General features: G+C 43.3%; 1 protein-coding gene across 2 annotated transcripts in view; it reads left to right on the forward strand.

Moving 5' to 3' along the window:
• Positions 1–13,608, forward strand: part of slco3a1a (solute carrier organic anion transporter family member 3A1a) — a 58,541-nt gene that overhangs the window by 42,068 nt on the left and 2,865 nt on the right. The window contains exons 3-7 of one of the 2 annotated variants that reach the window (XM_083655022.1): positions 7,198–7,296; positions 7,406–7,678; positions 8,404–8,568; positions 9,125–9,323; positions 9,704–9,887. In XM_083655022.1, coding sequence (XP_083511148.1) covers positions 7,198–7,296; positions 7,406–7,678; positions 8,404–8,568; positions 9,125–9,323; positions 9,704–9,887 — 920 coding nt within the window. The remainder of the gene's footprint in view (positions 1–7,197; positions 7,297–7,405; positions 7,679–8,403; positions 8,569–9,124; positions 9,324–9,703; positions 9,888–13,608) is intronic. The other variant, XM_083655023.1, reaches the window with a different exon arrangement.

The raw sequence follows: 13,608 nt of genomic DNA on the forward strand, positions 1-13,608 counted from the left end.
GTGTTGTTAGCAGGCAGGTTAGTTTACTGGAGACTCTAGACTGTGTTGTTAGCAGGCAGGTTAGTTTACTGGAGACTCTGTGTTGTTAGCAGGCAGGTTAGTTTACTGGAGACTGTGTGTTGTTAGCAGACAGGTTAGTTTACTGGAGACTCTGTGTTGTTAGCAGGCAGGTTAGTTTACTGGAGACTCTAGTCTGTGTTGTTAGCAGGCAGGTTAGTTTACTGGAGACTCTGTGTTGTTAGCAGGCAGGTTAGTTTACTGGAGACTCTGTGTTGTTAGCAGGCAGGTTAGTTTACTGGAGACTCTAGTCTGTGTTGTTAGCAGGCAGGTTAGTTTACTGGAGACTCTGTGTTGTTAGCAGGCAGGTTAGTTTACTGGAGACTCTGTGTTGTTAGCAGACAGGTTAGTTTACTGGAGACTCTGTGTTGTTAGCAGACAGGTTAGTTTACTGGAGACTGTGTGTTGTTAGCAGACAGGTTAGTTTACTGGAGACTGTGTGTTGTTAGCAGACAGGTTAGTTTACTGGAGACTGTGTGTTGTTAGCTGGCAGGTTAGTTTACTGGAGACTCTGTGTTGTTAGCAGGCAGGTTAGTTTACTGGAGACTGTGTGTTGTTAGCAGACAGGTTAGTTTACTGGAGACTCTAGTCTGTGTTGTTAGCAGGCAGGTTAGTTTACTGGAGACTCTGTGTTGTTAGCAGGCAGGTTAGTTTACTGGAGACTGTGTGTTGTTAGCAGACAGGTTAGTTTACTGGAGACTCTAGTCTGTGTTGTTAGCAGGCAGGTTAGTTTACTGGAGACTCTAGTCTGTGTTGTTAGCAGGCAGGTTAGTTTACTGGAGACTCTGTGTTGTTAGCAGGCAGGTTAGTTTACTGGAGACTGTGTGTTGTTAGCAGGCAGGTTAGTTTACTGGAGACTCTAGTCTGTGTTGTTAGCAGGCAGGTTAGTTTACTGGAGACTCTGTGTTGTTAGCAGGCAGGTTAGTTTACTGGAGACTGTGTGTTGTTAGCAGACAGGTTAGTTTACTGGAGACTCTAGTCTGTGTTGTTAGCAGGCAGGTTAGTTTACTGGAGACTCTAGTCTGTGTTGTTAGCAGGCAGGTTAGTTTACTGGAGACTCTGTGTTGTTAGCAGGCAGGTTAGTTTACTGGAGACTGTGTGTTGTTAGCAGGCAGGTTAGTTTACTGGAGACTCTAGTCTGTGTTGTTAGCAGGCAGGTTAGTTTACTGGAGACTCTGTGTTGTTAGCAGGCAGGTTAGTTTACTGGAGACTCTGTGTTGTTAGCAGGCAGGTTAGTTTACTGGAGACTCTGTGTTGTTAGCAGGCAGGTTAGTTTACTGGAGACTGTGTGTTGTTAGCAGGCAGGTTAGTTTACTGGAGACTCTAGTCTGTGTTGTTAGCAGGCAGGTTAGTTTACTGGAGACTCTAGTCTGTGTTGTTAGCAGGCAGGTTAGTTTACTGGAGACTGTGTGTTGTTAGCAGGCAGGTTAGTTTACTGGAGACTGTGTGTTGTTAGCAGGCAGGTTAGTTTACTGGAGACTCTAGTCTGTGTTGTTAGCAGGCAGGTTAGTTTACTGGAGACTCTGTGTTGTTAGCAGGCAGGTTAGTTTACTGGAGACTCTGTGTTGTTAGCAGGCAGGTTAGTTTACTGGAGACTCTAGTCTGTGTTGTTAGCAGGCAGGTTAGTTTACTGGAGACTCTGTGTTGTTAGCAGCCAGGTTAGTTTACTGGAGACTGTGTGTTGTTAGCAGACAGGTTAGTTTACTGGAGACTCTAGTCTGTGTTGTTAGCAGGCAGGTTAGTTTACTGGAGACTCTAGTCTGTGTTGTTAGCAGGCAGGTTAGTTTACTGGAGACTCTGTGTTGTTAGCAGGCAGGTTAGTTTACTGGAGACTGTGTGTTGTTAGCAGGCAGGTTAGTTTACTGGAGACTCTAGTCTGTGTTGTTAGCAGGCAGGTTAGTTTACTGGAGACTCTGTGTTGTTAGCAGGCAGGTTAGTTTACTGGAGACTCTGTGTTGTTAGCAGGCAGGTTAGTTTACTGGAGACTCTGTGTTGTTAGCAGGCAGGTTAGTTTACTGGAGACTGTGTGTTGTTAGCAGGCAGGTTAGTTTACTGGAGACTCTGTGTTGTTAGCAGGCAGGTTAGTTTACTGGAGACTCTGTGTTGTTAGCAGGCAGGTTAGTTTACTGGAGACTCTGTGTTGTTAGCAGGCAGGTTAGTTTACTGGAGACTGTGTGTTGTTAGCAGGCAGGTTAGTTTACTGGAGACTCTAGTCTGTGTTGTTAGCAGGCAGGTTAGTTTACTGGAGACTCTAGTCTGTGTTGTTAGCAGGCAGGTTAGTTTACTGGAGACTGTGTGTTGTTAGCAGACAGGTTAGTTTACTGGAGACTCTAGTCTGTGTTGTTAGCAGGCAGGTTAGTTTACTGGAGACTCTAGTCTGTGTTGTTAGCAGGCAGGTTAGTTTACTGGAGACTCTGTGTTGTTAGCAGGCAGGTTAGTTTACTGGAGACTCTGTGTTGTTAGCAGGCAGGTTAGTTTACTGGAGACTCTAGTCTGTGTTGTTAGCAGGCAGGTTAGTTTACTGGAGACTCTAGTCTGTGTTGTTAGCAGACAGGTTAGTTTACTGGAGACTCTAGTCTGTGTTATTAGCAGACAGGTTAGTTTACTGGAGACTCTAGTCTGTGTTGTTAGCAGGCAGGTTAGTTTACTGGAGACTCTAGTTTGTGTTGTTAGCAGGCAGGTTAGTTTACTGGAGACTCTGTGTTGTTAGCAGGCAGGTTAGTTTACTGGAGACTCTAGTCTGTGTTGTTAGCAGGCAGGTTAGTTTACTGGAGACTGTGTGTTGTTAGCAGGCAGGTTAGTTTACTGGAGACTCTGTGTTGTTAGCAGACAGGTTAGTTTACTGGAGACTCTGTGTTGTTAGCAGACAGGTTAGTTTACTGGAGACTCTAGTCTGTGTTGTTAGCTGGCAGGTTAGTTTACTGGAGACTCTGTGTTGTTAGCAGACAGGTTAGTTTACTGGAGACTCTAGTCTGTGTTGTTAGCTGGCAGGTTAGTTTACTGGAGACTCTGTGTTGTTAGCAGACAGGTTAGTTTACTGGAGACTCTGTGTTGTTAGCAGACAGGTTAGTTTACTGGAGACTCTGTGTTGTTAGCAGGCAGGTTAGTTTACTGGAGACTCTGTGTTGTTAGCAGACAGGTTAGTTTACTGGAGACTCTGTGTTGTTAGCAGACAGGTTAGTTTACTGGAGACTCTGTGTTGTTAGCAGACAGGTTAGTTTACTGGAGACTCTGTGTTGTTAGCAGACAGGTTAGTTTACTGGAGACTCTGTGTTGTTAGCAGACAGGTTAGTTTACTGGAGACTGTGTGTTGTTAGCTGGCAGGTTAGTTTACTGGAGACTCTGTGTTGTTAGCAGACAGGTTAGTTTACTGGAGACTCTGTGTTGTTAGCAGACAGGTTAGTTTACTGGAGACTCTAGTCTGTGTTGTTAGCAGACAGGTTAGTTTACTGGAGACTCTGTGTTGTTAGAAGGCAGGTTTGGGCCAAGCTTGGCTCCTGCTGTCTCTACTACGGTACACTCCATCACCCTGACTGCTAATGCTGCTTCACTGCAAGAGGTGCTGTAATAGCACAGAGATTGCACTGTTGTCCATAATTTCACAATTATGTTTGAGTGGTGATTAGCGATGGCATGAGACGCTTAATCTCACAATTACGATTTGATGCGCAATATGGTGTTCACAATTTGTTACAAAAAGGCCTACGCGTGGTGTACTAATGGTTGTAAAAACCTGGCTCAAGAATATATTATGTCTAGGGTCTGTTCTTAGGGCTGCTAATCAGCCTAGCCTACAATTAGCTCCATGACACATTACTGTAGCTCCTAGTGTAACACTACAGTCTGCCCCTAGGTGTATTGACTTGATAGTGTGACTTACTCACTTATGTGTATGTAAGTTTATCTTTCTAGGCAGGGGTAAAAGTAACGTTAACTCATGATCTTCAATGTCTTTCCCGCCACCCGGTCCGGCGTTAGCTTGGTAAACCAGCCGGTCACGTGAACTCATATTTCATTTCGTTCTTTGTTCCCGTCTGGCCTGAAGCTTGCACCCAGTGTTTGCAGTGGACGGAAGTTGGGCGGTGTACGTGCCTTGACAGACAACTCCTTCAGCCAATCAGCGTTGCATCCAGTCAAACGCAAATCCACTCGGGAGAACGACAAAAACACATTTTCCGCCCAGAAACTCCGCTGTTGCATACTCCTGTACTTGTTTAATTGTTGTTATTGAGTCTATTTCTGCAATAACTGCACTTTATGGCTGTTTAAACTAGTCAAACGTCGACATTACTCCTTGAGGCGGACAGGCAAGGAGGTGGCCATTACTGTTTTGCTAGCGACATTCCTTATTGGTCCTTCCTGATTGGTTACGATGTCAACTACGAGGCGGGTCGCTGATTGGCTCGTCCGCTTTGCAATTTCTGCAGAAAGCCCTCCCAGAGTTGAGGCCAGACGGTCTGGTACAACGAAATGAAATGTGAGTTCACGTGACCGGCTGGTTTACCAGGCTAGTCCGGCGTGGCCTCGGACCCCTTGCCACAGTAGGCTGGCGACCCCCAGTTCTGCGGTTTTGCTGGCTTGCACTTTCAAAGATTGTTTGGGAAATCCAGAATCCCAAAACATGGGTCCAGTATTCTAATGTTGGTTCCAGAGTTAATGTTTGTTATAGTCTCTCGTGCCACTCCCACAGCATCCACTAGTTAACAAACAGTCTTAGTCATTAGCTGTGCTGCCACTTCTCCAGCAGCACAGCCATATCATCAGCTCCAGCAGGTGTGCGCGTATCCATGTTTCCACACACACGACCAGCTGTCCTCAATAAACCGTAGCTTCGTGTGTGACCACCCACCAGATCTTCCGGTGTCAGCTAAAGTTAGCAGCCTACGCCATCTTGTCTTTCATCTCATCTCTTGTGTGTCAGTATCCCATCTTTTTATGGCGTCAATATATAGATCAGGCCACCTTTACCACTGGATGTAATGTGTCAATCTTTCCCTGCAGTGCCTCCTAGCGGTACACCTGCAGCACTACAACAACAATTCTAAATACTATCAATGAAGATTAATAAGTGGGAAGATATGATATTCTAAATATTAAAGGGATAGTTCACATTTTTTTAAGGTCTAGCCCTATTTGCTACTTACCAATGATGGTGTTGATTGGTAGAGTTCTTTCTCAGCACAATCCATGCTGTTCTTCATAGTAGCTCTGGAAGGTTGGGTAAAAACAAATCCAAGGTCAATGGGGTCACGCTTGCCTGAGAAAGAACTCTACCAATCAACATCATCATTGGTAAGTAGCAAATAGGCCTAGACTTTAAAGAAATATGAACTATCCCTTGAACAAAATTAGCTCAGACTGACATCATGAATATAATCTTCACTCAGGGCGTATCGTAACATTGATTCAATACAACCATGAAAATAAAAGTTCAATGACAAAAAAATTATTTGCCGTATTTCTGAGCCACAAATCTTTCTAGCAATGACATTGGCTTGCTAGAATGTAAACAACCATTTAAACATGTCAATACAAAGTGCAAATAATATAATTTGAATTGAGAACTTGTGAAATTGTGATGGGCAAGCCGTCATTGGGATTAATACAGCAGAAAAAACTGAGCTAATATCACAACTCTTTTTTCTGCCCCACATACGTATTGTATTTTTTATTTTTTGTATTTGGATATATTTCATTGCGATATATCGTCCCATCCCTAGTGGTGATTTGAAGCCAGTATTTACTAGGGATGGGCATCGAATTTCGAATTTTCGAATAATCGTTGTTATTATCAAGGTCGACTTTTATTATTGAAATTCGAAATTCGAAAAAAAAAAAATTTTTTTTTTTTTTTTTTTTAGTGAAATGTTGCATTGTCTCCCCTGATTCTAAGTATAGTCAAATCGCTTGGTTTGAGCAAGTAAAACAATTTTTATAAGCATTTTAAGCAAGGTTTATGGAAAAATGAATGGTGGATGAAATCCCATGAAGAGGGAGAGGGGGTGACTTTGGCACCCCTTTGGCACTCAGACCTGAGCCTACTAAATATTTAATGAACCACTCATGATTGTCAAAACTGTTTTTTATTTTCGAAAATGTCAATGTCATGTAACATGTTCTTAAAAAAAAAAAAAAAAAAAATTACGTACATTTTTAATTTTTTTTACATTTTTATTTTTATTTTCGAATTTCGAATTAAATTCGAATTTGGCCAGCGAATTTCGAATAGTGTTTTTGCTAGAAATGCCCATCCCTAGTATTTACCATTCTTGTGAACCGTGCTGGTCAAACCTCAAACTACATCTGGTCACTATTTGTCTGAAACACTACACGACACTGCACTTCATGCTTAGTCCGTAATAATACCAGAGATCACGGGATATTCAGTCGTCAGGGAGAGTTTTGTTTCCCAAATAGAGTCTTCTTCATTATCTGTGTGTGTGCCTGAGGTCTGAGTCGCTGTGCCAGACACTCCCTAACAGCACTTTAATGAAGATTTGGGATCAAGCTAGACATTTTAACTGCAGCTGCCCACTGGAGCAACTTGGGACAACACAAGCGGTCCTGTTGTCTCTCGTGTGTGTGCGTGTGTATCAATTAGTTACCCTGCCAACGAACTTGGTGAGCCCCCTGATCATAACTACTAGAATCCTTGTGTGGGAGTTTTTCCCCCCACTGCTGTGTTTGCCTGTGGTTTACATGGCATGCTTTGATCTTGCTTGTTGGCCAAGATGCAAATGTTGCCTCTGTTTGTATTGCTGCTGCTTCTTTCTGCCTTCTTCTCACAGCACCTTATGGAAAAAGCCCCATGAAGTGAGCAAGACTTGCCTCCCAGTGGTGGACTTCGGCATGTGCATCACAACCAAAACTTCACAGCTGCTTCCTTGCTGCCTAAATTATTGCCAGTTTGACCTGTTGCTTTGTGTTTTTGATCAGTCATGCTGTATGCATAAGTTCAATGACACTGTTTTAGACTTTAATTTCATATCCTGGATCACTATAAAAGCTCTCGAGTATGGTGTTTGAGAAATTGTTTGCCAAATAAACTAAAAGATGGCATCTACTAAAGATAGTATCTAAAGATAGCATAAACTGAACAACGCTGAAGTTGTTTTTTGTTTGTTTTGTTTTTTTGCACAGGAATCCTTTTTTCTACTCTGGTGTTTGGGCCTGCCTGCGGCTTCATCCTGGGATCCCTCTGCACCAAGTTCTATGTGGATGCTATCTTCATTGACACCAGTGAGTTATTATTATTTCTAAGGTGTTACATTACCGGTACTTCACACGGCCGCCTGTCTGTGTGTTTGCAGTTTAGTGACCTCTGTGTCTGCCCCTCCTCCCTCTGCAGGTAAGCTGAACATCACGCCAGACGACCCCCGGTGGATCGGGGCATGGTGGGCGGGCTTCCTCCTGTGTGGTGCCTTACTCTTCTTCTCTGCCCTCCTGATGTTCGGCTTCCCTCAGTCCCTGCCGCCGCGGGAGGGGGAGGGCGGGCCGGACAGCGAGCAGGCCATGCTCCCTCCCGCTCTGAACGCAGACTATGAGACTGCCAAGCCCAGCAATGGAGCGGTGCACAACCACGAGCCTGCAAACAGCCCCACCTGCTGTCAGCAGCTCAGAGGTGAGAGAGCAGCTGGGACGTTGCAGTGTTTTAGTGCAGATTCACATTATTTGACAATAAAAAACATCACAAGCTCACATGTATTCTACATGTATTAATATACATACATACATACATACATACATACATACATATAGCTATAGATATATAGACACACACACACACACACACACACACACACACACACATACATGACAGGCACTGAAAAATATTTATTTTTGTTGTATTCTACCAATCTATCAATAGTGAATGAGACTGTGAGGAGGATAATGATAGTGGAAAATCGGAAAGGTGCTGTTTTAATTAGTTTGGAATAGTTCTAAGTTGTAGTCGTACTGTATAAACGTATTATGTATTTAACACATAATTAAGATTTGCATTGTGCACTTGTATACCACACCATGAATCATAACAGTAGTTTTTAGCATAAATGTGAACAAATGTTTTTTTTACCGATAATTGTGTGTTGGACCTCATTAATTCATCAAGGGAGTTACTAATTGATTTAACAGATTTTTGCACATTAATTCATGTGTCTCCTCGTGTGTTCCATCTGCTCCATGCACAAAAATGTAAGAGAGGTGTCAAAAACATAAAAGCAACAAGCAAGTCTTATGGTCTTATCGATCCAGCTTGAGATTAAATATTGAACAAGCTGCCCAGCATGCCAGCCCAATGGATTAAGATACTCCTTGAATAACTCCCCGATTCCACCATCTCACCAGTGATCCCCAAGGTGACCAAGCACCTCCTCTCCAACCCGGTGTTCACCTGCATCGTCCTGGCTGCCTGTATGGAGATCGGTGTGGTGGCTGGCTTTGCCGCCTTCCTGGGGAAATACCTAGAGCAGCAGTTCAACCTGACCACCAGCTCGGCCAATCAGCTCTTAGGTTTGTATTTAGCACACTCAGACACACACACATTCATATGACCCTCTCATCTACCCTAGTGGTTCCCAAGCTGGGGAGTAGGGGTAATACAGGGGCTACTTGTTGTTGTTGTTGTTGTATAATATTGAAGTGTGCCTTTATTACTTTTTCAAACTAGTAATAATGTATTACAATTCTGAAGTGTGCCTTTATTACTACTCTCAAACTAGTAATGATGTTGTAATATCCACTACTGCCTGATGTGAACCAAAGTGCCCTTCTGGGACATGTATTAAACTGATTGATTGATTGATTGATTGATTGATTGATTGATTGATTGATTGATTGATTGATTGATTGAGAGAAAGGGGAAACTGGAAAATTCTTCAAAGATTGGCTTACCATTCATTTATCCATTGCATCAAATATGCTATAATTTTCTCTTGCCGTTTTCTAAGCAAAATATTGTAGTCGGGTAAAGGGGGTGCCAAAAAAAGTTTAGGAACCACAGGTCTACCCTATCTATACACATTTGCGTTCCAGTATGATAAACAAGCCTTGGCTCCACTCTCTGAAGGTATGACGGCCATTCCCTGTGCATGCCTGGGGATCTTCATGGGCGGCCTGCTGGTGAAGAAGCTGAACCTGTCGGCGCTGGGAGCCATCCGCATGGCCATGCTGGTCAACCTGATCTCCACCGCCTGCTACGTCTCCTTCCTGTTCCTGGGTTGTGACACGGGCCCCGTCGCCGGAGTGACCGTCGCATATGGCAACGAGTAAGAGCGCGCTGAACTTATCGCCGTCCATTTGCATCATGCACTGCTGACCAGGATGACTATATTGCCCTGGTTATGGTTCTTATGTAAATGACCAGGAACACTATTGCCCTGGTTATGACATCTTTATGACACCTTTTTTCGATCTCTGTCCCAGACACTGACAGCGAATGAAACCTACTTTATCTACAGTAAATATGCATAGCCGACGTGTTTGACTCTTAGTGTCCTGTAACAGTGCCAAAGGTAAAGGCTTGTATTTCTACTGGAGGAGAGGACTTTACCGAGCTTCTCTCATTCTGTTTGTTCCTCATTCACACACAGTTGGTGGTTTTGAGTGAGAATAGATATTGACATTTCCCACGTCTCTGTGTGTTCAGGACACTGCGGGTGGGTCACCCGCCAGAGGCTCCGTGCAACAGTCAGTGCAACTGTCTCACCTCCACCATCAGCCCCGTGTGCGGCTCCAACGACGTCACCTACCTGTCTGCCTGCTTCGCCGGCTGCAGCAGATCCACCAGCACAGGGTCCTCGTCAAGCGTCTCTCAGGTCTTCAGCCTCAAGGTCTTTTTTTCATAGTTGCAGACAAGTTCCCTCACATCAGCAAAAATGAAAATATAATCTCTGGAGTGGATTTATGCCCCTTTTTACACTGGCAATTGCAGGGGTTGGTTGGTTCGGAGCCAGTGCCTAGTCTTGAACTAGTTCTTTGCATTTTGACAGCCAAAGAACTGGCTCTCGCTCAGGAGAACTGGTTCCAACGTGGCACCAACTCTTTGCTGGACTAGACGAAAGAACTGCTTACGTCAGGGGGCTGGGGGCGGCATTATCACTTCTGCAGACAAAGCAAGCACAGCACAGCCAAGTGGCTGGATGAATGGAGAGATACACGGAGTGAAGTATGCTCGTATCTAAATAAATAATTGCATCCAAAGTCTTAACTAAAACAGAGTAGCCTGTAGATGTCTAAATAAGTCTGACTGAAACTAAAACAAAGTAGCCTGTAGATGTCTAAATAAGTCTGACTGAAACTAAAACAAAGTAGCCTGTAGATGTCTAAATAAGTCTGACTGAAACTAAAACAAAGTAGGCTGTAGGTGTCTAAATAAGTCTGACTGAAACTAAAACACAGTAGCCTGAGGTTGTCTAAATAAGTCTGACTGAAACTAAAACAAAGTAGCCTGTAGATGTCTAAATAAGTCTGACTGAAACTAAAACAAAGTAGCCTGTAGGTGTCTAAATAAGTCTGACTGAAACTAAAACAAAGTAGCCTGAGGTTGTCTAAATAAGTCTGACTGAAACTAAAACAAAGTAGCCTGTAGATGTCTAAATAAGTCTGACTGAAACTAAAACAGAGTAGCCTGTAGGTGTCTAAATAAGTCTGACTGAAACTAAAACAAAGTAGCCTGAGGTTGTCTAAATAAGTCTGACTGAAACTAAAACAAAGTAGTCTGTAGATGTCTAAATAAGTCTGACTGAAACTAAAACAGAGTAGCCTGTAGATGTCTAAATAAGTCTGACTGAAACTAAAACAAAGTAGCCTGTAGGTGTCTAAATAAGTCTGACTGAAACTAAAACAAAGTAGTCTGTAGATGTCTAAATAAGTCTGACTGAAACTAAAACAAAGTAGCCTGTAGGTGTCTAAATAAGTCTGACTGAAACTAAAACAAAGTAGCCTGTAGGTGTCTAAATAAGTCTGACTGAAACTAAAACAAAGTAGTCTGTAGATGTCTAAATAAGTCTGACTGAAACTAAAACAAAGCCTGTAGGTGTCTAAATAAGTCTGACTGAAACTAAAACAAAGTAGTCTGTAGGTGTCTAAATAAGTCTGACTGAAACTAAAACAAAGTAGCCTGTAGGTGTCTAAATAAGTCTGACTGAAACTAAAACAAAGTAGCCTGTAGGTGTCTAAATAAGTCTGACTGAAACTAAAACAAAGTAGCCTGTAGGTGTCTAAATAAGTCTGACTGAAACTAAAACAAAGTAGTCTGTAGATGTCTAAATAAGTCTGACTGAAACTAAAACAAAGTAGCCTGTAGATGTCTAAATAAGTCTGACTGAAACTAAAACAAAGTAGCCTGTAGGTGTCTAAATAAGTCTGACTGAAACTAAAACAAAGTAGCCTGTAGATGTCTAAATAAGTCTGACTGAAACTAAAACAAAGTAGCCTGTAGGTGTCTAAATAAGTCTGACTGAAACTAAAACAAAGTAGCCTGTAGGTGTCTAAATAAGTCTGACTGAAACTAAAACAAAGTAGCCTGTAGGTGTCTAAATAAGTCTGACTGAAACTAAAACAAAGTAGCCTGTAGGTGTCTAAATAAGTGACTGAAACTAAAACAAAGTAGCCTGTAGGTGTCTAAATAAGTCTGACTGAAACTAAAACAGAGTAGCCTGTAGATGTCTAAATAAGTCTGACTGAAACTAAAACAAAGTAGCCTGTAGGTGTCTAAATAAGTGTGGCTTATTGCAGCAGCCAGCAGGAATCTGCGGTGTGTACCAAGAACTATTGACATCGTGAATAGCGATTTCGCTGAAATGTGTCAATTACATATCCTTTGCATCTACATTTAACTAAGATATTCCAATGGATTTTAAAATGTTACATAGTTATTTGTGAAGTTAGACTAACATTTATTGGCTAGTACAGTATATTAGCAGCTGGTAGCCATGTTAGAAGTATTCAGTGACATAATGACATGGCTCTCTAGCTACAGTAGCCTTAGCCCATGGAAAAGCAAACCGGTTTCTAGTAAGGTTCACAGTTGAACCAACTTTGAACCTGCATCTACCCAGCACCAGCACTTGGGCAGCGATTGGTCAAATGCCACATGATGCCTCAGACGGGGATTTTCTATTGGCTGATTAAAATCATCCATACACTGTCTTTTTAAGCCTGCCTAGTTCAAAGTAAAGACTTCAAAGTGAAGTCTGAGACTCAGTATTTCACAGTTCTGTCATCAGTTAATCACATGCTGGGTAATCAAGTGGTGCCGCGGCTCTTTGAGACCTGATGCTGACTGCGGATTAATGTCTTCTTTATTCAAATCACATGCAGAGAGAATTGCAGCTCAGTAGCGTCAAATATCACAATTAGCCTACTGCTTTAGTCAGAGCAGTGTTTTTTTATTTGAAGTTCAGATTATGTACGTCACTTAGTTACACTGTGTTGTTACCAAGTTTTCGCTCTGGCACTGTGTGTGTGCGTGCGTGCGTGTGTGTGTGTGTGCATTTGTGTGTGTGTGTGTGTGTGTGTGTGTGTGTGTGTGTGTGTGTGCGTTTGTGTGTGTGTGTGTGTGTTTCACCAGCTTCGAGCCACACGCTTTCTGTCTCCACTTTGGCTTCCTTGTAGAGGTGGTGCGGGGGGGAGGGGCCTAGGCTAAATTTTGTGCTCACCTATCGGTGCTGTTACAAAGCTTTCGCGTCCACCAATTCAATGGCCGCCACCAAGGGCTGACCAGGGCTTCGGATCCAGCCAGCTCCCTAGAAGTATCCTTGGATGACATCATTTTGGTGATGACATCATAACCGCGACGATGCCATCACAATGCGATCTGTGACATCAGACATCACCGATGATGTCTTAACTAGCCAGACTATAGTCCATAATCATGACATCATCGAACAGGTGATGTCATATCTCCAAGCCAGCCAGCCAGGCTTCGGACCAGTTCAGTGTTTTGACTTCCATGACACCCAGGAGAACTAGCAGGGATAGAAGCAGCTACAGAAGCGAGAATCAGCTCCATGCCAGAGACGACGATAGGTGGTCAGCACGTCAGGGCAATGTGTTGTACTATGAGCATTATGCTTACAGGATTCAGCAATGGAAGGATTCAGGACAGGAACAGGTATGGAACAGGATTCAGAAACAGGAAAGACAAAGCAGGCATGGCTGGTGGCAAGGTGCTGGTTGCGAGCCAGCTCCCATAGCCATGGATGGTTCATCCATGGCTATGGGATGTAGCCATGAACCATCCATAGCCATGGATGGTTCATGGCTATGGGAGTCTAGGAATACGAGTTGAGGAAATGGCTATGGGAGTTGAGGAATACGATCCCCTTCGGGCCCATCACTTTCACTACGTTCTGACAGACGTATCTGAGACAATGCACGCTAAACAAACCACTGAGCGAGAGCGCGAGCTCCACGAGGGACATCAGCGGACTACCTCTCGAACGAATCTAACGAACGAGGACTTCGGTGGGACGCGATCATCCCTGGTTGCCTTACAACTAGGGATGCACCGATATGAAAATTTTGGCCGATGCCGATAACCGATATTAA

This window comes from Poromitra crassiceps (genome assembly GCF_964638095.1).
Source record: "Poromitra crassiceps genome assembly, chromosome: 18".
NCBI classification, from domain to species: domain Eukaryota; kingdom Metazoa; phylum Chordata; class Actinopteri; order Beryciformes; family Melamphaidae; genus Poromitra; species Poromitra crassiceps.